This window comes from Cygnus olor, chromosome 2 (genome assembly GCF_009769625.2).
Source record: "Cygnus olor isolate bCygOlo1 chromosome 2, bCygOlo1.pri.v2, whole genome shotgun sequence".
NCBI lineage: Eukaryota > Metazoa > Chordata > Aves > Anseriformes > Anatidae > Cygnus > Cygnus olor.
The window spans coordinates 62,187,681-62,213,867 of NC_049170.1; the positions used below are offsets into that span (position 1 = coordinate 62,187,681).

Here is a 26,187-nt window from a genome sequence, read left to right on the forward strand (position 1 = left end):
TCCTAACTGAAACCAGGACAGATATCCACCCCTTATTCCATACCATTTATGTCATGCTCAGGTTACACTCTTTCCAATACCTTCTAATTAATCACCATTTTCATCTATGATATATAGCAACCATGGTAGCGATGACATACAGTGTTATATGATAATTAACATATTATAATTCAACTCATGGGCTATTCTCACCCAGTATTAGGTCCCCTTGAGGTACACACCGGACCTCCCCATTCTCTTGCATTACCCACCAAGTGCATCCAGGTCCCCGAGCAAAAGCAATCCCACGAATGGGCTTGCCTTTTCCTGAGGCGGGAGTAGCCCAGACTGTCTTACCCAGCATGTTTCTTACGTGCACTACAGGAACTTTATCCCCTTCTACAGTGCGTAACAGGTTTGATTGGGCAGGTCCAGCTCGGTTGGCAGATCCTCTAGTATTGACTAAGCAGGTGGCCTTTGCCAGATGTGTTTCCCAATTTTTGAATGTCCCAGCACCCATTGCTTTCAGTGTAGTCTTTAACAGTCCATTGTATCGTTCAACTTTCCCGGAGGCTGGTGCATGATAAGGGATGTGATACACCCACTCAATACCATGTTCTTTGGCCCAAGTGTCTATAAGGTTGTTTCGGAAATGAGTCCCATTGTCTGACTCAATTCTTTCTGGGGTGCCATGTCGCCATAGGACTTGCTTTTCAAGGCCCAGGATAGTGTTCCGGGCGGTGGCATGGGGCACAGGATATGTTTCCAGCCATCCGGTGGTTGCTTCCACCATTGTAAGTACGTGGCGCTTGCCGTTGCGGGTTTGGGGGAGTGTGATGTAATCAATCTGCCAGGCCTCTCCATATTTGTATTTCAGCCATCGTCCTCCATACCAGAGAGGCTTTGACCGTTTGGCTTGTTTAATTGCAGCACATGTTTCACAATCATGAATAACCTGTGCTATAGTGTCCATGGTCAGGTCCACTTGACTGGTACACATACAAGTTCTTCCTTGTAGGGATACCTTCCCTTCACAGCTAACAGGAGACGCCTCCAGAGGCTGTGAGATCGTGCTCCATCTCCAATTGCTTTGTCAATGCTTGCATCTCTAGCAAGGGATCCCAACCGCTTGGCTTCCCTGCCCTCTAATTTCACACCATTGGCTCCAGTGTCCCAGCACCGGAGCAGCCAGGTGACAAGCTGTTCACCTATACAGCGACCAAAATCTTTTCGCACATCTCGTAGCTCACGCTGGTATAGGGTTCGGGTAGTTACTGTTGACTTACTGACATTCTCATCCTCATCTTCATCCTCCTGCACACTTGATGGCCCAGCCTCGTCTTCTCCAGACCCAGACTTAGCAGAAGACTTTCTGCGTTCTAAACGACCTGCGTCTCTATACCACTTTTTCACCTTTTCTACAGGGGCAACTTGCACTGCTACAGCTCGCCTCTCCGACCCAGCCACAGGGTCTGCCACAGGGATTGGAATACCCTCTGCAGGGTCAACTTGCACTGCTACAGTTCGTTTCTCCGACCCAGCCACAGGGTCTGCCACAGGGGTTGGAGTACCCTCTGCAGGGGCAACTTGCACTGCTACAGTTCGTTTCTCTGACCCAGCCACAGGAGTGGGAATGGCTGCGGGAGCTGGAGCCGGAATGGCTGCGGGAGCTGGAGCCGGGACGGCTGCGGGAGCTGGAACGGCTGCGGGAGCTGGAGCCGGGACAGCTGCGGGAGCTGGAGCCGGAACGGCTGCGGGAGCTGGAGCCGGAACGGCTGCGGGAGCTGGAGCTGGAGTGGCTGCAGGAGCCGGGACTGGAACGGCTGCAGGGTCTGTCACTAGGTTGATAGTAGCATCAATTGCAGCTCGATAGGCACAAGCCAGACCCCAGCACGCCACAGTGATTTGTGTCACTTTGGAACTGCCAGAGTCATGACACCTTTTTTTCAAGCATTCTACCAGTTTTTTTAGGATTTTGCAGTTGTTCAGGGGTGAATGTCCAAAACACTGGAGGTGCCCACTGCCCTAGAAACCTGCCCATATCCTCCCACACTCCCTGCCACTCGCAAATATCCCGCCTCAAGACAGATCTCCGGATGAGATTCCTAAGTAGTTGTTTAACCTTAAACAAAACCTGAAGCGCATTCAGGAGACATAACAACAAGAACATGCTGGTCTGAGTATCCCAAGGATATTCAACATCTTGGAGAGCTACCGTAACTAGCTCGGGGGATAAGAGGGTGGTGAAGGAGGAAGGGAGAGTGAACAGGTAGGAAAAAATATCTTCCCCTGTCCCCTCCAGAGACTGACTCCCTGATGAAAAAAGGCAATAGGTGTAATTGCTAATAGTTTCTGAGATATGGTTTCCGAAGTATAGAGTCGACGACAGTGCTGAGTACAAATACCAGGTTAGAGTCATGACCAGATACTTCATCATTTCATAAGCCATCGTTACACCACACAGTACCATAACAATCTTAAACCAGGGCCCGGAAAGGGTAAACAGCACGACAGGGAGCACATACAGAAAGTAACTTGCTATAAAACTCAATTTGGGAAACAGGCACAGCAGACTTGAGATTAAGGCAATCAACATTGTGACTAGCAACTATTAAGCAGGTCGAATACTTATACCAATTTTAGTTTAACACACTCTGGTCAAATCTGTCGATATCTCAACCCTTCGTGCCCCACGTTGGGCGCCAAATGGGCTGTTGTGGTTTAGCCCGGCTGGCAGTCAAACACCACACAGCCGTTCGCTCACCCTCCCCCCTCCCCCTCCGGGATGGGGGAGAGAAACGGGAAAGTGAAGCCTGTGAGTTGAGATAAAGACAGTTTATTAAGACAGGGAAAAGAATAACAACAATAATAATAATAATAATAGTATTAATAGTAATAATGTGTACGAAATAAGTGATGCACAATGCAATTGCTCACCACCCGTTGACCGATGCCCAGCCTATCCCCGAGCAGCCGGCCACCCCTCCACCCCGGCTAGCCACCCCTATATATTGTTCAGCATGACGTCAGATGGTATGGAATACCCCTTTGGCCAGTTTGGGTCAGCTGTCCTGGGTCTGTCCCCTCCCAGCTTCTGCTGCATCCCTAGCCTGCTCGCTAGCAGGACAGAGAGAGGCTGAAAAGTCCTTGGCTTGGTGTAAGCACTGCTCTACAACAATTAAAACATCAGCATGTTATCAGCGCTCTTCTCATCCTAATCCAAAACATAGCACCCTGCCAGCTACTAGGAGGAAAATTAACTCTGTCCTAACTGAAACCAGGACACCCTAGAGGAAGGAGAAGATATTGATATGAGAAAATTCTGGAAAGAGGAAAATGTCCCCTACCTTTCTTTAGCATGTATGAACATACTACATATGTTTGTAAGAAGTACCCTGCTGTGAGCAGATTGGGATAGATGACCTCTAGAGCTCATTTCCAAACAACACTAATCTACTCACATTGAGATGGGCTGTATCCTGTGGGGAGAAGGGAGAAGCAAGAGAAGAAGAAGAAGAAGAAAAAGGAAAAAAAGAAAAAAAGAGGCAAAAAAAGAATTCTAGCAAGGGAAGCAAAGCTGAAATGTTATTGTTGGCATGCAGTGCTGCAAGTCCCTTGTTCCTGGTAGCAGGAGAGTGCTTTCCTATTGTGCTACATTAGATGCTAAACCAAATGCGACATATCATTTGGCTGTGGGAACAGCTAGTGCATGGGATTATTCCTGGGAAACAGCTGACAATTCACTACAGCCTCCAGAGTGCAACTCCACCATAACAGCCTGCATGGGATACTTATCTGTGTGTAGTTTATTACAGCACGAATAAAAAAGCAAAGGGCTTAGTTCAGGCAAATGAGTCACTGACTTCAGTGCCAGCATTTACATACATTGCACACAATGCACACATATTCTAGTTTCCTTTTTATAGATGTAAATCTTGAATATGCACATTATCTGACCTCTGCAAAGAATTTAGAGCATTGTTTCTTCTAAAATAGAGGCAAAAAATGATTTAAAGATGTTAAAAAGGAAGCATTTAATACTGAAGACTTCTTTTATATTTGTCAGTTCAAACCAAGCATCACAACACCAGAAGACTTTGAAAAGCACGTGGACATAGGTAATTTACTGGACCTAAGTAAACATATGACAAAACAAAAGACAAAATCTCAAAAGACACAATCTAGAGGATGATAGGTTTGTGCACTTGCCGCCACATTCAGATAAGGTTGGAAAACATTACAGAGAGGATCAAAGAGAGATGTTTAACTTTTTTATTTGTTTGTTTTGCTTCTCTGTCAGACTGGAGACTGGGATGCACACAGCTATTACTTTCGCTCTGACTTGCTCTAGCACTCAAACACTTGAATAGTTATTTCTGGAATTCCCTTTAAAGTCTACAAAATGCCTACATTATAGTGGCTTGTATAGCAGCCTTGGCTAAACAGTCCCCAGAAACTTTTTGCAAGATATGTTGCCACTGAGGTGCTATTAGGCTATATTTAATGATGCTAATATTGCAGAAGGCCAGCTAATATTTTACATGACATACCTTCAGAATGATTTGTCTTTAAGCTGGGCTAACACCTTTGTTTCAGAGAAGCATTGTGTATAAAAGCAGAGGAAAAGCAAGTAGACTGAAATAGTTTAATCTTCATTAACTTTAAGAAAATATATTCTCCAATCTCCAAGAAGAAATGAGGTAAGAGAAGAGGCTGTACTTGTTCCAAAAGTCTGCTCACTGCTATGAAACTGCACAACTATAGCACTGAATACATAGACTTTATACATATTATTATTGACATATGGTGAAGAGGCAACTCTCACTTCCAGTGTTATCAGTGGGATTATAAAGACATAGATCCCCTTGATATTTCTGAAATATCCTCTTCTTCTTCAATGATTCAAGCCCAGTCTTACATTCAGGAAGGAGTTCAATGGAGAATCAAAATTATTTGACTGAAATAGTACTTGCTGTGAGTTATTCATTAAATAACTTGACTGAAGAAAAATAATCGAAGCCTTTAAAAAAAGTAACCTAAATTTATACCCAAGAAAAGAACAAATAATGTAATCTGGGGAAAACAAGAAGCTGAAGACCAGAGAACACCAAGAGAGGTGGTGTCAGGAAAACAAGTAATGAAATATAAGTCGGAAGGCAAACGACTGGAACCAGTCAAGAAAAAGGGAGGCATTAGGATCACCTGTATCCATGAAAGGGCAAAGGCTGCAGGTCTGGCAGCACAGTCTGCACTGTCTACCTCAGTGGCAGCTGATACCTCCACCCAGGCAAAGCTTCTGAGGGATGAGGCTGCAGTGCAGACTTCTGACTGCTGGAAGTGCTTAGATTTTTTTCCCTGGGGCAGGGGCAGGGACAGGCAGCAGACCTGCCTGCAAAAGGTGTGGAGGACCTCCTGCACCAGGTGGCCAAGCTGCAGGAGGCAGTGAGAAGGTGGCGTATTATCAGGGAGACTGAGGAGGAGTTAAGACAGCTGGATCCCAGTGCAGTCTGCAGTGAACCCACAGCCCATGGCCAAACAGCCCAAAACTCCCTCGGCAGCACTCACAAAAAGGAGGGGGACCAATAACACCACAGGGTGGAGGCTGGCAATAGCAAGGACCAAAAGTCTTCCCCCAAAGCCTGAGGTGCCTTTACAGACCTGCTTCACCCCTCTGCAGACTTAAGAGGAAAGACCCGCTGCAGGATGGGTGGAGCTGAGTAAGGCCCAGTCTGCTCCCTGCATAATAACAACTAGTCCAGCTAAGAAAAGGCGAAGGGTGACAGTGGTAGGAGACTCTATTCTGAGAGGTATGGAGACACCCATCTGCTGACCTGATCTGCTCTTGAGGGAACTCTGCTGCTTACCAGGGGCTTGTATCAGGGATGTTACCAAGAGACTGCCAAGCTGTGTACAGCCTAAGGACTATTATCCACTGCTGCTATTTCATGTGGGCACCAATAATGGAGCCAGGAGCAGTCTGAGGAGTGTCAAGAGAGATTAAAGAGCTCTGGCAGCAGCAATAAGGGACTCAGGAGCACAGGTAATTTTTTTCATCAGTCCTCCTGGTCAAAGGGAAGGGGATTGAAAGTGCCAGTCGAATCTGGCAGACAATTGCACAACTGGTGCCACAGACAGGGTTTCAGCTACTTAGACCATGGGACTCACTTTGAGAAACCTGGTCTGCTGTGGGCTGATGAGATCCACCTGTCAGAGGAGGGAAAGAGTATCTTCGGTCATAGGCTTGCCACGCTGATGAAGAGGGCTTTAAACTAGAGTTGCCAGGGAAGGGAAACCTCAGTCCATCCCGTTCCTCCCAGTTTCATGGCAGCATCAGTAATAGATGCCCATAACCTGGAAGAGGGTCACAGGTCAGCAGAAGACAACCTGAAGAACAGCACAAAGGAATTCCAGCCACTCCAGTAAGTCAGCTTCATCAGGGGGCGCAACTTAAATGTCTCCACACTAACTCACATAGTATAGGGAATAAACAAGAGAAGTTAGAAATGTACGCATGCCTGGAGAACTATGTGGTGATTTTACCCATGTGGGCAGCTGAGCTCCACAACAACCACTCTCTCACTCCCCCTCCTCAAAGGGAAAGGGGGAGAAAACATGATGAAAGGGCTCAAGGGTTGAGATAAGGACAGGGAGATCACTCACCAATTATCACAGGCCAAACAGACTCGGTATAGGGAGGTTGATGTAATTTATTGCCTATCGCTAACGGACTAGAACAGTAAGAAGCTAAAAGCAAACTAAACGCACCTTCCCCCCGTCTTCGCCCCAAGCAGCACAGGGGAACGGGGATTGGGGGCTGTGGTCAGTCCCTGATGCTTGTCTCCACTGCTACCTCATGGTCACTGTCTGCCCCTGCTCCACATGGGGTCCCTCCCCCGGAGGGGAACTGATCCTGCAGGGGCTGCCCACAGGCAGCAGCTCTTCAAGAACTGCTCCCACACGGGTCTGTACCATGGGGTCCAACCACCAGGAGCAAGCTGCTCCAACATGGATCACCCACAGGTCGACAAGGGTCAACCCATCCTGCGGACCTAGCACAGTGCTCCAGAGCCTGCATGGTCTCCATCCTCTCCAGTTTATCCAAACTTGACTGAGCTTGACAGAACCTAACCCACAGAACCGTCAACCAGTCCTCTAAACATGCGGTCTACACCAGAGGCCTTCACAAAACAGCAGGAGCCAAAGGGAGCAAAGAAGCCATGAAGTAACAAAGGAGACGCTTGCCCCCGTGAGTCCACAGGACAGCTTAACAGTCAGTATGACCTCCTGCATCTCTGCAAGTTGTGGAAGCAAAAACCCTGAAACCAGCCAGGAAAACGGGGGGCGTTGGGATCACCTGCAACCATAGCAGCACAGGCACAGCAAGTCATCACCAGAAACACCAACACCACTGGCTTAGATGTTCTTAGTTCAATAACAGTCTTCACAATTTCGTGGCACATTGTTTGTAATGTAGTCACTGTGCAGGAAACAGAAGCACCTCCCTTTCCTCCTTACCTGATGTTAGGCTCTGAACACTTTCCCACTGCTTGAGATGCACGGGAATCAGCTGATGGCGGACAGAAAACTATGCACCCATGCCACTTCCCCATAAGCTCTCCTCCTACCAAGACCTCCCTTGCAGAGATCAAATCTGTCCTAACTACTTATCTAGAGGCATGGTTGATCTCCATCTCGTCTGTCTGCAGGGCCATGGAGGGACTGTCCTTCTCTTCAGCCACGTGCTTTGTAGCTGAGGGGAGAACAGGCTGAGGACACTAGCCCCAAGTTGGCCTTCCCATACTCAGACAGGACAATCCCACCACCACCAGGCCCCAGGAGCCTCGCAGGCCCTCCAACCAACCCATCCTGTGGACCTAGCACAATGCCCCAGAGGAGGCCAGGCCCTCTCCTTTCTACACCTCACCCTTGGGGATCAGGGCAGAAGTGATGCCACCTATTCATGCTCCAGGGATGGCGTAAATGGGACAGGAAAGGAGGGCTCACAAAATACTTGAAACTCAACAGTTTTTTATTGATTGTGTATCCCTTGGCCACGTGCAGGGTTCTGTCATGCTTTGACCTCTCTCTACTACTGTTGGCCACCAGGGAGGCTCCACTTGCAGGCAGCTGTGGGCTACTGGAGAACCCCAACCCTCCTGGGACACCCTTGTCACTGCCACCTCATGGAAAGGGATGCCAGGCACAGGGTGAATAGGGGGCTGGAGACCCCACAGGTCCCTGTGCCCCAGGGCCAGACATTCTCCCTGGCAAGCAAAATGGCACAGGGGAGCCGTCCCCAGGAAGGGGCTCTCAGCACCCCCGTCCTTTCTCCTCCTTCAAAACTGGGGCTACTCTCAGGCCATTGGCCCTAACTCCCAACACTGCCACATTTTGGTCACAATGGGACAGTGTCAGAATCACGTTGCCATGGCCTCCTGATGTCACAAGCCGCCGCACTGCCTTGTCTTCCAAGCCCTATAAATAGGGGGACCCTGTGGCAAGACCGTCAGTCGCTGAGTGGCTAGGGCCTCTGACACCAAGAGCTCTTGGTAGAAGGAGGCCCAGCATAGCAGGTGGCAGTTCTGCGTGAGCTACATAAGTCACAGATCTTCCATTGAGGAAGAATGAATCCTCCTCCCCAGAAGAAGCCATGGCTTGTGGGAAGGAGATGTGCAGTGGAGCCAATGGATGTGGATGTGCCTGGGAGTGACGTGGAGCCCACGGAGGTGGATCCGCCTCTAGATGAAGAACATCCAATGGAAGTGGATCCACCTCCATCAGGGCTGACCAGCCACCACACCATCGTGCGCAGGCGGCCTGTCAACAGACAGCATCTGAGCTGTCACAGGAGCGCTAGGGGCTCTCCATATCCCACCAAACGGTGCGCTCCACTCAAGCATTGACCATCAGGCAGTTTTCCATCAGCCAAGAGAGCCCCGAGTCCAGGAACATCTCGCGGACTCCCAGGGAACATCTGACTCCTGGCAACTCTTCAAGCCAAGGTTGGAGGAGCCCTTCTTTGCCATCCCCCACTCCAGCACCTCCCATAGAGCTGGCATCTCCTCTGCGCTGAGCCCTGAGGAAGAGGAGAGGACAGGGACTGGTGTCCTCTGAGCTGCTGCGCCAGGGGCAACGGGAGGAGTCTGTCGGAGGGCCCCCAGGCTCCTTGGGGCCTCCAGGATGTGCCAAAGAAGCTACAGAGGCAGCTGTTCCTCTGGAGAAGCAGAAGACCTCCATTCCAACAGGAAGAAGTGCTGGACTTCAGCACTGAGGTCCACTGTAGATGCTTCATTAGGACTTTTTGTCAGGAGTGGAAAATAAACAGTTCACAATAACTATACAAAATGGTAATAATAAAAAAGCAAAACCAACAAAACAACATAACCAAGAATAAAAGAAAAAACAAACCAGTAAGTGCCTCCCTCTGTTTTTTTGGAACTTTGGAGTCTGCTTGTGGATTCCTGTGTCCCCTTCTGGTCTCCCCAGTATAGGGAAAACATCGCCATATGTCACAAGGGCCCAGCCCAGGTCCTCAAATCTGGGGAGGGGCCAAGGCACAAGGCATCCAAGGGCAAACTGAGGGACCTGCCTTTGGTCTGCATTAACCAAAAAGGGCTTGGGTTGCTCATGAATATTGACTACAGATGCCTACTGGGAGCGTGGAAGACAATCAAGCCTGACTTTGTTCACAGGCACTCAGTGGTGAAAAGATGAGAGGCACTAGGCCCATGCTGGAGGATGGACAACTCCCAGCTAACCAAAGGGAAAAGATCGTCCCCGTGAGGGTGCTCAGACATGGAACTCCTGCCCAGAGCCTGTGGGGTCTCCATCCTGTCCAGTTTATCCAAATTTGACTGAGCTTGACAGAATCTAACCCACAAAACCATTGACCAGTCCTCTAAACATGCGGTCCACACTTTCTCAAAACAGCAGGAGCCAAAGGAAGCAAAGAAGCCATGAAATAGCTGAGAGGAGACACTTGCCTCCATGAGTCCGCAGGACAGCTTAACAGTCAGTATGACCTCCCACTTCATCTCTGCAAGTTGTGAAAGCAAAACACTGCAACTAGCCAGGAAAACAGGGGGTGTTGGGATCACCTGCAACCACGGCAGCACAGGCACAGCAAGCCATCACCAGAAACACCAACCCAACCAGCTTAGTTTTTCCTGTAGACTGTTCAACAACAGTCTTCACAATTTCTTGGCATTAGGACTTTTTGTCAAGTGTGGATATTAAAAAATTTAAAATAACTATACAAAATAATTATAATAAAAAAGCAAATACAAGAAAACAAAGCAAACAAAACTCATTGAGTGTTCCCTGTTATCTACTCTTCCAAATGTGTGGGTCAGGAAATTTCTGAGCCACACACTGAAACCAAACCATAATGTTTGATAGCCATTCCAGAATCTATCTTCCTTTAATTTGTCTGGTACTTCTTCGAACTTTTTTTTTTTTTTGTCTTGATAACTACTTTGGGAACATATTGTATGCATAAGTATTTCTGTTTAAGCCTTCTGCCCATTCCTGTCATTCTTGTCAAACATCAGCTGTCCTTAGGTTTCTTTGTAAGCAAGTTCAGAGGGTTTTGGTGTAGGAATTGGATGGAGATCATCTTCTCTAAATACAGCTCTTGTCAACCCCAGGTAAGTGGAGTGAATTGTCCTTTGGAGGTTACTGCCTTGCTCCCTTAAGTAAGAAGAAAGCATAGACAATTTGCTTCTACACATTAAGTGAAATGAATTCCAACAAAATTGACTTGCCAGACTCACCCAGGCATCCACTCACTCACAGACTCTGTGGCAGAGTGGAGAACTGAGCTTGGGTTTTTCTCCCATTCTCTCTCAGAACAGTTAAAAGAGTTATCCATATTCACACCCAACTTCTTTTTTCTAAATAATCCTAATTCTCTACTTTTATTAGTAAAGCCATATCAAATTAAGCTTTTCTACAGTGCAAATGGGCTCTACTGTGGATAATCATAATCTCCTTACTGAACAAAAACTGCTGTAATCTCATTACATGTTCAGGATGCCAACTCCTGTACTTACCACTACGCCTGTCTTGAAAAGGAGGTAATGGACAGTCTGTGTCACATCCGCGGCATGCATTAGGTTGTGATAAGGATTTTTGTGTTTGCTGTACCCAACCTCCAGAGCTTCCACAAAGGACACCAGGGCAGAAATGGGGATCTGAGAAAAGTAGTACAGAATTAAAAATGAAATAACCACCTGTAATTGCTAGCATTTGGATGGGACTATTTTTATAAGAGGCCCCAAAGAGCAGTTTATACTTCACAAATAAATAGCATCCTAAAACATCTTAAATAGGCACTGGAGAGAGAAAGTGAATCAAGTTCACTTCCTTCAACTGGCTTTCCCATCTCTAATTACGTTATGGATGATGAATCATTCACACACATAAACACACACTGGTCAGTACACTATGCAATGCCATTTGGAGCACACATGCAGTACAAAAAGTAACAGAGTACTTGATTGATTGCCCCCGGAGAAATATTTCTGTTTAGGACACAAGTGTCTGTCTGTTCCCCTCACAACCCTCTGGTATATATCACTGCTTTACTATTCACATTCCAGATTTTGCGATTAAATACATCATATAGCAAGTCTGAGATTTTCTATTAAGAAGAGTATCATTTATCAAACCTCTGTTTTTTCGTTGCCAAATCCAGTCAGCCCGTACTATGGGCTTGCCATACTTTTTGACTCCAGGAGTATAACCATACACACAAGAGAAAATTAAATTCAGGGGATTTCTATGGAGGAGACTACATAGGTGGTGTCAGCTGCATATATATGCAACTAGCAGCATGGATTCTCCAATGCTTTCCTCAAACTGTAAATACCCTACACTTTCATATTGCTATAGTTAGAGTTTCACGGTTATTTTCCTCTTGGGTATGTATCAAGGGCTGATGTAATTCTGACCAATTATCATCTTCAAACATTTCTCATCAGATGTGGGCAGTTCATGAAGTACAGGAGTCAGAGAAATGTAAACATTTCCCAGTTAAAGCAAGTGGGAACCCCCAGAGAAAGTGTCAATGGAGGTAAGGTTAATGGAATATTTGGGTGGGGAGAATGGTAAAGATTTAAGAGCAATACTTCTGTGATACAAATGTAAGCCTGTTCAAAGTTGGAGTGAAAGATATGTAGCATTTGAGACTAACAAGCCAAGCTCTCATTTTTTGTTTGCATGCTTGAGATTGCCAAGAATCTCAGGAGAACGACACCATCATTACCACAGGATCAAGTGTAGTAGTTCTCCTGAATTTCATGGGGATGCTCTTTGGAGCCCTACCCACTACATGGTGTCCTATTGCAATCTACTTAAATAACATTTTGCCCTGGTTACTGAAAAAAAAGGTTATACTAACCTTTTAGGGGAAACAACAGTGAACACAAAGCCTTCATATACACCTTCAAATACAGCTAAAATAATTGCATTCTGAATGGAACAAGCAGAATAAGAATGAAATTCAAGAAAATGCAAAATGGAAAAAGAAACCCATCTTACAACTACTGACCTTGAAACGGTTGATCAGATCATAGCGTGTGAGAAGTTCATAGAAAATGAATTTCAGTGCATGATCCCCACTGGCATCATTTAATGCAAATACATCGAAGGACCACTTGTCTACATTCTGCAAGAATGAGTAGAAAAGACAGTTAATATGGTACTCCTTTTTACCATCATAGTTCAATTTCTATCACTTTATATCTACAAATGGTGGATGAGAGAGGGGATGTAAGTGTATAGCTTTTCTTTTTAAAAACTTTCTCAGTTTCATTTAACTAATGCAGAGTTTAATTTACTCATCAGTATTGTATGACTCATGTTTAAGAAGCTTCCATTCAGAACACTTATGTTGCTTGTTTATTCTAATCACAGTGATTCACCATATCAGAATTTAATCGGCAACAGCTGAATGCAGAAAGAATCTTGTTTTGCTTTAGAAACAAACATTGGGATGGCCATAGTGTGGCCCATGGTCATATTTTCACCACTTGCTACACAGTCAACCAAAATAATAAATATCTAGAAGAACTATCTTGCTAGACTCAAAGAGTAACTTAGCTCCTTGAGATCTGAATATGAATCCTGTGATTATTGCAGCTTCAACTGCCCAAAGACAGCATTACTCTATTTTTTAAGCATTTTTTTAATTAGCTTTAAATTTTTATTTTTTTAAAGCTAAGTGAGTTCATTGGGGTTTTCAGAAAACTACAGAGCAGGAGAAAAATCACAGTAATGTTACATTAAGTGCTAATAATGACATAAAAAAAAATCTTTGTAACATGAAAGTAAATATCTAACTCCAGTTGGTAGAGTTCCAGTCAGCTGTAAATGATATAGTAATGCTGCAGGGTGGTCAGTCAAGAGATGGAGGAGGGAAAGTTCAATTCCCAGATCATAAAGCTAAGGGAAAGCGATAAGCTCATAGAGCTATAGTATGAAGTATAAACTTTCTTGCAGAAGGTTCAGTTCAATCTCAACTCTTAGGGAAGGCAGTGGGAGCTGACAACACTCATTATCTATTAAGATAAAGTGCCTCGATCTCAGACTAGGATGTTCCTGAAACCCAATGAACCTCTCTCTCCTCCTCCTAGCAACAAAGAGTAAAGGTGCAGATGGAGTTATAGCTAGAGGAATGATATACACATCAACTCCACAGCTGCATCTGGCACAGGACCAGCTCTTGGTCTCTCTTTCCTGCTGAGAATATAGATGTGCTTCCCACAGGGACACATCCAAAGGACTCTCTCTAAACCACATATTAAAGATTGACATCTATAAATTAAAGTTTTCCTCCATTTTCAAACTGTTGCAAGTTAGCTCCCATTTCTTTTTGGCACTTTCACCAAGAAAGATGACTGCATTTCATATACATATATGCACGGCTGGCTCTCAGAGCATGAAATGGGGGTGTTAGATATGACATTAAACAGTGTTAAGGAATAGAGCCATCTGAAAATTTACAATCCTTTCTAGAAACATGAAAAATACTAAATTACACTTTTCTAACAAACTCTTAAAGCTCAACCCACCGTTGCTGTTTGTTGTCATGGCCAGTTCTCTCCAGTGTGGGCTGGTCCTAACAACTTTGCTATTCACATAGTGTTGATTATATAGAGCTGAGTATGTCTTTTGGGAAAGTACGGTCCAAGGAAAGGCTAATTTGTGTCATAAAGTGAGTGAATACCAAGGATGCTGGAGATTCAGCTCTGCTTTCATCAAAATTGTTCAATCTATCCCAGTAAATCATCCCCTGGTGGAGCAGTTGATTTTACAAGCTGTGTAGAGCCCACACAATGAAGACAGGGTCAGGCTTCTCCAGATATTATTTGTGGCCAAAGTCACAGAACAGCAATCATAAATTGCATCTTTTCAACATTTCCAATAGGTGTTGGAGAGGGAAAATGGCCAAAAGAGTAATAAGTACCACCAAGAAAGCATGTTTTGAAGCCCTTTAACTATCAACTAGAAAATGAGCAAGAAAAAAAAAAAAAAAAAGTCCAAAGCATACACTCAGTCAATTTTAAATATTTTGCTGGTTTTTGAGTGTTTTTATTTCACAATCACTAATCTCAGGTAAGGGAGCAAATGAATTTAACACTTGCATATATATAATAATTGACTTCTGGTTCCTATGACATTGAATTTAATGTCTCAACTATGCTGAAATAGAACTTATTGTAAGGCAATCTTATCTTGTAGAAATAAAAGGGTTGTTTTTACGTATTTTGTGTAGCAAGAAATTTTTATCTGCTTTTTCTTGTTTCTTTATGTATTTTTTCTTGTTGTGCTCTTGCAGCAGATGAAATGAACCAAATTGCAAAACAGTACATCAAAATCGTTCTTTTACACTGAATAGTGGTTAACCAAATAGATACTAAGTTTCACAGTAACATTATTTAGATTTCTTTGATGGAAAAATCCTTGTTCTCATTTAGTCAACAGAAGTTTTGCTATTGACAGTAATGACAGCAGCATTTTACCCTAAAGAACTACGGGGAAAATCCTCTTAACAGAAGCATGAACGTGTTACAGATTGCTTAGAGGCTTGCAGCAAAACCAGCTAAACTTTGAAAAATAGTGGATTTTTGACCTGTAAAAAAATTAACACAGAATTGACCCATATATTGGGAAGAGATCTATAGATAAGCAGAACTTCACAGGCATTTTGTGCTGCAGGAGAAAAACCTTTCTTCTCAGTAAAGAGAGGAGGAGAAGCAAGGGATGGGAGACTTCCTTTGCTACTCATTTCTAGGTCACTGGCCCTGTAGCCTCAGTTAAAGTGTCATAAACTGCCCTTATGCTACCTATACTCACTGCAGTGTAACTACAGACCCAAGGTTATCTTATCTTGCAGTCCTGTGTCTTAATTATTTGGCCATTGTTCCATCTTTTGGGGCAACCTAGAGATAAAGTGAAACTCCAGTTCTTCCTAAATGTTCAGTTTTCTGCCTTTCCATCTGTCCTTAACCTCGGAGACTTGATCTGTCTTTATAAGCCAACAAGCAGATTCAGGGATAGATGCTATCTTTTCAACATTACTGGTAGGCCTGACAATTTCTTGTAGCCACAGTCAAGCTGATGTCTATATTGCAGATACTAAGTAATTGCAGATCCTGTCACTTTGTAAGAGACTACAGTTTCTGTATACATGCATATTAGCTAGCCCAGAAAATACTTCCAGGACAGCCTAGGCATCAGAATAGGCTGAAAAAGAAAAAAAGAAAAAGAAAAAAAAAAACACAACAATTTCTAAAGCAGTTAAATATTTCAGCAGTTAGTTACTATTAAGTTCTATCTCTAGCACTACACTGCTGAACAGCAGATCACCAAAACTTGCCAGGTAAATGAACACACTTATTCACACATCTGTATGAATGGCATGCATGGCCAATATTCAAATGCGATACAAATCTGATCATTCCTTTTATAGCACTATGTCTTACGTCATTACACCCATGTCATGCAGAAAAACAACTATCTATGGCAGTACAAAAATCAGTATCTGAGATACATACACAGAGAGAAAGAGATGCTGTGGAACCAATTCAAATATTGCCTAACTTCTCACCCACTGAAAAAGGGAGAGAGAATATGCCTCGGACTTGCACTGCTACCACTCCATCCACACTCTTTGCATAAGCTACAGTATTTCATTGTTTTATTAAAACCAGCCTCATTTTCACAAGCTGATTCCACAGCTTTGGTTTACTCAGTGCAGGCATCTTGTTGGTCACCACAGCAAAAAAAAGAGCACAAAATTCAAAAATAAACTAGTCTTCAGTCCATGTCTTCTCAACCCTTGTCCTTATTACTATAACTCTAAAGGAAATATTGATTATGGCAACATAGACTAGCTGAAGAGATGCCTGTGGTACATCATATACCATTTTTCATGCTTAAACCATTAGCTCATTTTACAGAGCTCACCAAGCAGTCAGGTAGCTGTAAGTTTGGGGATTTTTTTCTTTAGTTGGCTGTACTGGACTGAAACAAGCAAGAAATGTACCATTTCCCATTAACGAAATGGGACTGAGAAATTTAAGATGAAGTATTATTTCAAAGACAGAACACTTCTTAAAAACAAGTAATTCTTATTTCAACCATGTCTGTTACCTACCCCAAGGCCATCCAGGCAGAGACATGTTCTCAAAATAGTTAAAAAAAAAAAAAACAAAAAAAACACATCCTAGAGTGCACAGTAGCCAAGCAGGCATTATTTCACCCTGAACAAAATTAGTCAATGCCTTTGTTGTTATTGATGTGTCTTAACTTACTCTAGCTTAATCAGTTCTGTTTACCATCCTCAATAACTTAAAAACATAGAAAGGGGAGAGGGCTCCTGTGAGGTTTAAGTCAGCTGAGAGTAGCCGACAGGTCTTGGACTGTCTTGTTACTCAGGAAAAGAGGTACCATTATAGATGTGTTCCCCCATAATCTGGCTATGAGGTGTAGTTCTAAAACAAGACTTTAGATCCCATTTGCATGAGTGAAGCTAACACTTGTAAATCTGTGGTTGGAAAAAGGTGTGAATAAATGCTACGATTTTGTACATGAAGGTCATCATTCTTGTTGCACTCAGTGGACCTTCTGTGATTGCTCCATTATCTTTTGATTAGTTGTACTGTCCAAAAAGAAAAGGATTCGGTACCCTAACTGTAGGTCTTTCCTGTGTAGAGTAGAGCAGAAGGACTGTTTCACAAGCTTTACATGTAATGCCCTTATATATTCCCCTTTGCGTCACCTTTTTTCATCACTGCATGGCATGAACCACACAGAACTTGTGATCTGCCTGGTTACCAGACCTCTGCAAAGCTGCTGTGTAGATAGCTGGGGGCTAACCTGTATTTGTGGTCTTGATAATTCTTGCCTAAATCAAAAACCTTGTGATTGCCCAATGAATTGAATTTTATTTTTGTCAGACTACTTGTGAATTGAATTTTATTTTTGTCAGACCACTTGTGACCTCTTGGTCTTTCTCTGAAATTTCAAAACTCACAAAAGACTATTATTCCTAAGATGATTGTCGCCTTGAAGACCTAAAGCTAAGACATACAAGAAAATCCCTCCTCTCACAGCAACTGATACTTTCTCCATTTCTCTGCACCCATGTTTTCTTTCTTCACTGTGCAAGGTTGTGATTGATTTTAGCATGTTATGAAGTCATCAGTTTAATCGCTGGAAACTAGAACAGAGCTGTAACCTTCACAACTTGAAAATGGCCGAAGCCTTGAACACTGTTGTTTCTTTTATTGAAAGAATATTCTCTTAGGCCAGTGAATTATTAATGCAGATAAACTAAACTAAACATCAGAGAGGAGAAAAAGGCAAGTGCAAAAGACTCCCAAGTCAAATATCACTGTTACCCTGATGGTTTGTACAGACATGTCCATGCCCTGCACTTTTTTATTAGGATTACCTTTAGCACTCCAATTACAGCTGGTGGGTAGCTCAAACCAACCATATTTGATGTTCGTCTGTACATTCTGCCAAGATAAAATAGATAAATCAACACATAAATAAAATTAAACAAAAACAAACAAACATAATAAACCAATAAGGCAACACACCATTACAGGAGACCTTGCTTAGCCCAGCAAACCCTAACTGCAATTTGTTTTTTAATTTCTTCTTCTTTCTAACTTGTACACATACTCTCTGTACAATTCTTATTGTATAGCCTAACTTGAGACGATACACTTCCCAGTATCTCATACCTTGATCACCTGACAGGACATCAGAAGAATCTGTCAATAGCAGATCTTCATCAGAGGGAAATGATACTCTCAAATAGACAAGATGTTCCTCATTTTCCACTGCAGATAACCACACTGTCCTTGCCGGTCTAGCATGCAAGCTAATCCTGTACTATAGAAATCATTTGTTGTCTGCAATAAATCATCTCCAGTTTGGTACAGCTGCTACTTTTGTCTATTTATTTATTTGTTTATTTATTTATTAAGATTGGTATAAAATCTTTTAGGTGTTCTCTGTGTACATATGAGAGAGAATAAGCCAACAATCAATATCTGCAACTATACTAAGCAAAGCACCGAAGTATGTACTAGATTTTAAACTTGTTTTCAGGCCACACATTTTAATAGGTTTGGTGAATACAGAAACATTGACACGGCTAAAATGCTTTTCCACAGCTCACCCTTTATTGCACTTAAGCAATGCAGGACTAAAAAGAGGTGATGGAAAGCTGTCTTCTCCTTCTGCCAGGACACAGTAGTTTTCTCTTAAGTGATGACTCAGGCAGAGTCCCTCTCCCTTAGCTCAGGAGAGCAACAACCTTCCTCTGGTGCCATATCACATCTGAATGTTTCCTCTTTAAGGCCACAGTGACTCAGATCAACTGGAAAACAGCCTCCTGCAGCCAGATCTCTGCAGTTCATTTATTTCTTTGTTGAGCAAGTCCCTCACTGAGAGTGAGGGTTAATTCACAAATAGCCTGTCAAACCTGGGAGAAATCTTTTCCAGAGAGAAATAACAACTGATGCTGTCCTGTTAGACTTATCACAATTGCTGCCACTCTTAACACATCTACAGTAATTTCTTGCACTTTAAGTAACTTCTTAAGTATGTAGGAGGAAGCTCTGTGTATCTGTATGACCTGTGGTCCGCTGTCTGATACACCCACCCTCCTACACAGAAAACTGCTAGGCACTCAATGCAATTTTGATAAACAGTGAAACGGTGCTCTTCAGTGTCCTGGAAGTCTCTCCCAGCGCATTCACTCCTGACTTGAATTTTGCTGTAGAGACCTGGGACCTGCTGTCTGAAGTCTCCTGGCTGTTTCACATGCACCAACCCTCCTTGCTTGAAGGAAGAATGTCAGGGAAGAGTGGTTACTCAATAAGACAAGGTAAGTGTGGAAATGAGTCCAAATTTAAATGACTATATCAATTTTAGCAGTATGTTCTGATGCAAATCATGACTGAAAAGGCTGAGAGGTTTCAATGGATTTTTTTAAATCCCCTCTAAGCTCCAACTATTTCACATCAGTCTTGGTCCATACACGTACTATGCAATTCAGGCCAGTAATACTATGATACAGAATTTTCTTTTGTTTCTTAGCAGTTCTTCCTAAGAAATAACCAGACAGCAGAGGTAAACAGGCAAGGAAGGGCCTGGTCTGGGTTGACTGAATTTTAAAAACTTTGACTCCTGACCTAGGGTTATGCAGAGGTGTATATTCTCTGTCAAAATTATTTCAACCGTGCTATTACACCTGTATTATGCTAAGAATTGATCAGAATGTGCTGCTTCAGCAACACCAGGTTTCCAGGTGATAATCAGATCTGTGTAGAAACATCATTAGAAACTTATTAAAGTATTCTGTATTTAATACTACAGGTGCAATCCACAGTACCTGGGCAGCTACTAGAACAAAGTAATTACATGCTCCTTTACCTTTCCACAAATATTCCTGCTTGTACTGCATGGACAATACTTCTGAACCGGGGCTTTTCCTCAGTCCTTTTGAGCATCATCCCCATTTGTCGTGTGAAGGTAGAAGCCAACCAGTCCCGGACCTCTGAGGGCACAGAGTCGGACTGGATGTCACTGAGCTCATCTTCTGTGTCCAGTAGTCGCCTAGAAGGGGGAGGAAAATGATGGGTAAGTAGACTGCCTTGGAGAGCATTACATCATCATTCACCAAAAAGAAATGTACATATATTCTACTAAAAGCGGTTGTTAAATGCCTTCAGTTTGTAAGCCCTAATGAAACATATTTCTACAAGTCTTCAACAGGTTTTTTATTCTCTTGTATAGTTAAATGCCAGATTGTGAAACTTACTGCTAGGCTGACAAACAAGAAGTATCAACCTTCTGAAGCACAATGACATAATCATCCACTTACTTCTCATTTTCCTCTCATCAATATTCCTGACCTTTCAGCCCTTCAGATATCATTGACAGTCATGTCTAACTTCCTAGTGCTCTCCTTTCCTATTCTGATCATCTAAGGTGACTCTAGAAGTACATTTAGCAGTGGGGAAACAGTACATAAAAAGAAGGGGAACTCCTCTGCAGTGTCTTACCAGTCTACCTCTATCATGACCTGGAGTAAAAAAAAAAGTAATAATTTCAAAGTCTTGATACAAATGAAAAGATTTAACACTATTCAAGAGGAATAGAGGGGTACCAATTTAGAACTTTCCTTAGAAACTTTCAGAAAAAGTGGGAACCAATTATTATGAAAACCTTTCTCTAAGAGAATATATGTTAAACTTATGATTGCTTTTGATCTTCCTTCTGCCCTGGGAAATGTAAAGAAGCTTTTAGACCAAGGACTGAAGATCTGCTCTCTGTGAAATACAATATTTTAATGATTAAAAACATATTGTCTGTGAGTAATAAATCTCGGCAACAACTTTTCCAACTGATGTGTAAATTACAATTTTGTGTTATTGGTACTAGATATAAGATGAATGATGATATCTGTGGTTAACTCACCTAGTTTCATCAATGTATACTGACTCAAGAACAGTTGCAGCATATTCCAAATTCTTCTTTAGGTCTACAACTGAAGCTTCCCCTCTCTCTAACTGCTTTACCAAAGACCGCAACCTGAAAGAGGAAAATAAAAACTGATTGACACAAAGAGAAACAGGTTTGAGAATGAGCATCAGTTCAAAACTGGATCCAGCAAGAGACCTAGCATACATGATAGGCATATGAAAACTTGTGGAAGTCTACAGAGGTTTTTTATTCATATAGAAGAAATCAACAAAAAATACTTTTCGCAGATCAGGAACAATGGTGACAGACAAACATCACATTATATTTAGACTCAAATAAGTCACTGAAATATCAAAGTCCCCTACTCATGCTGAAATAAGTTAAAACAGAAATAATTTGGAATTTAGCAGAGGAGCTAAGAGAGGGCTATTTCATTCCAGGCATAATAAAGCAAGTAACATCTTGAACAGTATCTGTTGGTAAATGTCAGCTATTTATGTTGACTGGTTTACACATATGCAAAGGTGTATTTGAGTGTATTTAGAAATACTACTGCAGAAACACTACACAAGGTTAAGGAAATACCATAATTTTCATTAGACCACGAAGTCACCCTTAGACTATCCCATCTGTATTAAATAAAATTCATGGAAGTTTCTCTATTAAATAATTACTAGAGGGAAGAGACTTTCTGAAAACAAAAATTTGTGCAGATTCCCTTTTAAAATGTGTTTTTTCTCCTCTATCAAAGACAATTAATATATTTGCGCAATTTTCTTTTGTCTCTTCTCCTTCACTCTACAGTGTGCCAAATTAGAAAAAGGGGGAAAAAAAGGAAAAAAGAAAGAGAAGAAAATGTAAAAGTAAAGAGTGAATCTCAATATTTAAAAAAAAATCCAAGAAGCTACATCCTTAAAATTAGAAAAGAAAAAAAATCATTCCTTTAAAAAGACCGTGGGATAAAGATTTACCATGTTAAAACATTTTGGTCAGTGTCTTCATCCTCATTAGACAGCAGTTAAATAAACATTGAAGTGTATTTTTAACTGCGTAGCAGAAATCACAAGTTGCAATTTGTCCTGCTCATGATGCAGAAACATAGAAGAGTAGCTGTGTCCTCTAAAATCTGGCTTCAACTTAGCAGACTAGTTTTCTCCAGCTTTTTCTATAGTCCATGGAGTAAGATAAGCTTTTCCACACAGTAATGCAGAGCTCAAGACCAATTTATGTGCCCTAAACTGATTCCTTACTCTCACTTTATTAACCACATTTGGAGCCCAACCTCCTACACTAGCCAGATAAATGAAGTTCTTAACATGAAGTGAATATCTGTATTCCCTTGCTATTACAATGCTGCCATGGCATCAATGATTTCAGGAGAAATCAGTCTCCAATGAGCTCGATTTCATGAAAGAGCTGAGAAGCATCCAGACTGCCCATGTGCACTGCACCAACATCTCCTTCCAGCTGGGTTTCCTTCTTCTCCCCCAATCCTCCTAAACACTGAGGCTGCAGAGAACAAAAATAATAAAAACATCTATGTTTCTCTGGCTAGGTCACATAAACACCACTCCTACTGGCAGTGGTACCACTGACACACAACTATATATTTAGACATACAAAGAATCTCAAACAAGAGGTGGACCCCTCATCTCTGGGCAGATTAACTCATCTGCTTGTTTGCAGTCAAGAAAGCAGAAGTATTGTTCTGCACTTCATTCCTGATGTGAGAATGGGAATGGAAAGGTCGGGGATGTACAAACATACTGAACACAATTCTTCCCACCTCTGTAAGCCATTAGAGAGCACTCAGCCATACCAGCACATTTCCTCCAATCCTGGAACCCAGCTGAGGTAATCCACAGAGCAACTCCAGCCCCATGGAAGAGGAAACGTGCCTTCGTGCTCTCATACTTCTCTTCTGTGTAACTGCACCACCAGGTATGAGCGGCAATGCTTTTTGTTGGATGAGCAGAGCTGGGAAAGGTTCTCCTCTACCTTTTAGGTCAATAGCTTCCTCAGGCAGCAGCACATGGGGAAGCTGAATGCACCTCCTTCCTAGAGCCAAAACCACTGATCCCTCCTTAGACATTCCCAGCTTTTCTTGCCAATGCAGGAAGGGAGGAAGAGAAAAACAAAAAGCAAGCAAATAAATAAACAAACACATGCACACACAAAAAAATTCAAAACCAAAAACCAAACCAAACCAAAAAAAACCACCACAGCTTTCACACCTAAACAGCAAGCAGTAGTTCACATGCCTTCTCCTTCCTTCTTCCCATGTGTGAGGAATCTAGAGATGTAACCCATTAACTTCTTACCAGAAACTGTTTGTACACAAGACAAAGGAGTTAATATTGCAGGAGGAACATCATCTTTGCCTCTTCTTGACTTTTATTTCATTGATTTAAGTACCTGGCAGCTCTATGCCACAAGTCAATCAAAATTCATGTTCAGTAATAGCACAGTGAGTAACTGTTGCTTCATGGCACCAACATTCATCACCGAAGAAGATTATGCAGAGTACTGTGTGCATCAATCATTTAGCAAAACAGAAGTACAGTTGTTATAATAAAACCTTGTCACAAGATCAGCCGCTCTCATGTGAAAAAAAAATTTGCCTTACCATCCATTATCTATAACTATTTCTGACTCATCGAGTCACAGCAGCTGCTGCCAGTTACCTTTACTAAATAAGAGCCCGGTGATAGTTTGTCCTTAATTCATTCTATGTATCTCAGCTTCATTGAGATAGTCCTAACTGCAATCATAAAGGTAAGGTCAGTGTGTCCCATTGAAGGGCATCCAGGCAAATTTATTAGCTTGAAAATGCAGTTTTGGGGTGACTGAATTCTGGAATTCAATCAAATTCAGCAAACCATTTTAACTGAAATAAAAACATTACAACAAACTTTTCACACATTTTATTTTCAGGATCTTGTACTAAGGCAATGGAAGCAGAGGGCAAGAGTGATAGGACCCACGGGAATGGTGTCAAGCTGTGGCAGGAGAGGATCAGGCTAGACATCAGGAAGAGGTTCCTTACTGAGAGGGTTGTTGCGCACTGGAACGGTCTCCCCAGGGAAGTAGTCACTGCACCAAGCCTGTCGGAGTTTAAGAAGCGTTTGGACTGTGCACTTAGTCACATGGTCTGAATTTCTGGGTTGACTTGTGTGGTGCCGGGATTTGGGCTCGATGATCCTTGTGGGTCCCTTCCAATTCGGGATATTTTATGTTTCTATAAGAATCTGACTTCCTCTCTTTGCCTCATACACTAGTCACAGTAGCAAGTGAGTAGGGTTCAGTTACATGCACCACTTCATAGGAAAATGAGTCTTCTGTCGGGCTACTGACTAAAAGAAACATATTGATACAATTACCATAATCAATTCAACGAATCCAAATCATTATTTACTTTGCTTTTACTGTAATTGTCTGAAAATGAAGCATGCTATTTTGCATGAACAAAATGCTTTTTCAACCAAAGCATGTTTTCTTCTGCTTTTAAAGGTTCATTTCAGAGTGATCAAAACCTATATTTTTCTTTTCTTTTTTTTGTTTTGTTTTGTTTTGATCCTTTCAGTAGCAGAACTAAAAATTTCCACAGATGTACTGGACCGAGTTCCATTGAAGTCCAGGGAGCTAATTGTAGAAGAAGCTGCCAGTTACTGTGAACAAGGAGACCCCAGGCCAGATAGCAGGTATTAGCCATCTCTAATATTAAGCTGTCTTAAGATAATGGCACACGCCACAAGTGTTTCTCAGATTATGGTCATCAGAAAAGCACCTACAGAGAAGTGTTGGCCATACAATATTAGCTCTAAACCCGGTTGTACAATTATGGTAAGATACAGCTAATACTTTCTTAATGAGATTTCCAAGGGAAGCTGTTCCTCCAGTCCAGAAATTGTCTGTGATGCATGCCAAATACTATGGAAAAAGTTCAAGAACTGTTTTTCTCTGTACAGTTATTTCACATTTTAGTCCTTGGAATAATCCCTAAAGAGCCCAAAGCAAATCCCTGCCCTGTGCAATGCTAAGCATTTTTAACTTCCTCTGATCCAACAGAGATCTCAGGTAGGTGTAAAATTTTGGAAAAGGGGCTAGGCCATTTCCATAACATGGCCTCCCACATCGCCCTTCCAAGGGAAATACCTATATCTATTCACTGTAAAAAGCTCTGAAAGCATCTGCAAATAATGCCAATATACTCAGCCCTGTTTCTACTCTTTTTAATGTTTCTCTAAAATATTTGCTATCCTGCTTAAGACTCAGGGAGATAGAAAGCAAATTAATAGAAACAGCAATTGAACTTAGTCCATGAAAGTCACACAGCTCAAAGACCCAAAACCACTCCAAATCCCCACTGAGAAACAGGAAAAAGTGAAGCTGTTTTTAGAGTATTCTTGAAACTAAATTTCTGAATAACTGCTCCAAGCATTCTCCTTTGTGTTATAAATAAGACGGTATCTGTGTACAAATATTTATCTACTTAGATAGAGGGCTTGTGTTTATGCTGTTGATTTTTTTTTTTTTTAATAGCATTACATATCACTCCAGAGAAGATTAACACCACCACAGTCTGGGTACTAGTCAACTCCAATTAACATGCAAACCACACGGACTGTCTGAATACTTGGGGCAAGTTTCTTCAACCAGTGTGAAGTCTACAAAGCTGCATGGCTAGTCTCCACATCTATTTTCAAAGCCTTTAGACTGTGATTCATTGCACATTTTCAACACTACAACTCTATCTCTTCTTCCAAGTATCATTCTTATACCATTGAGCCTGCTGAGAAAAAAGAACGTTGAATGCACATAGAAAGAAAAAAAAAAAAAACTAGTATAATTACAGATTACCAAGGATGGAATATTTACCTTTGTTTTACTCTTAACATTAATTGCTGAACAGTTTGATATGGACAGCTGAACCTGATTAATATCTTGTTTCAACCATGGCAGGTCATGCTAGGTTTGTAGAAAGCAGAGATTTTTATTATTGCTAGGAAAAGAGAGCAAAGTATTGAACACAGCAATTTGTGTTAGAGCGGGTTAAGTACTTGTTCAAGACAGTGTTTTTTCATCAACAGTCAGTAACACCTGGAGATCAAAAGCTATTCACAAACCACTAGTAAATCTGACACAAGTTTTATGAAGAAAGCCTGCAGTGGAATTTCTTACCAAAACCAACCCATGGCC

The 26,187-nt window shown here is 42.3% G+C and overlaps 1 protein-coding gene and 1 long non-coding RNA gene across 18 annotated transcripts in view; one reads left to right on the forward strand and one right to left on the reverse strand.

Annotated features, from left to right (window-relative positions):
- The window catches only part of PDE1C (phosphodiesterase 1C), a 318,847-nt gene that overhangs the window by 67,949 nt on the left and 224,711 nt on the right, over positions 1-26,187 (reverse strand). For all 17 annotated transcript variants that reach the window (XM_040546315.1, XM_040546314.1, XM_040546316.1 and 14 more), the window contains 5 exons: positions 20,983-21,096; positions 19,936-20,118; positions 17,939-18,005; positions 12,530-12,646; positions 11,031-11,171 (listed from right to left, as the gene is read on the reverse strand). In XM_040546315.1, the coding sequence (XP_040402249.1) occupies positions 11,031-11,171; positions 12,530-12,646; positions 17,939-18,005; positions 19,936-20,118; positions 20,983-21,096 (622 nt within the window). The remainder of the gene's footprint in view (positions 1-11,030; positions 11,172-12,529; positions 12,647-17,938; positions 18,006-19,935; positions 20,119-20,982; positions 21,097-26,187) is intronic.
- On the forward strand, positions 23,956-26,051 carry LOC121064598. Its single transcript, XR_005816571.1, has 2 exons — positions 23,956-24,689; positions 25,531-26,051. It is a non-coding gene; the product is annotated as an uncharacterized LOC121064598 (long non-coding RNA).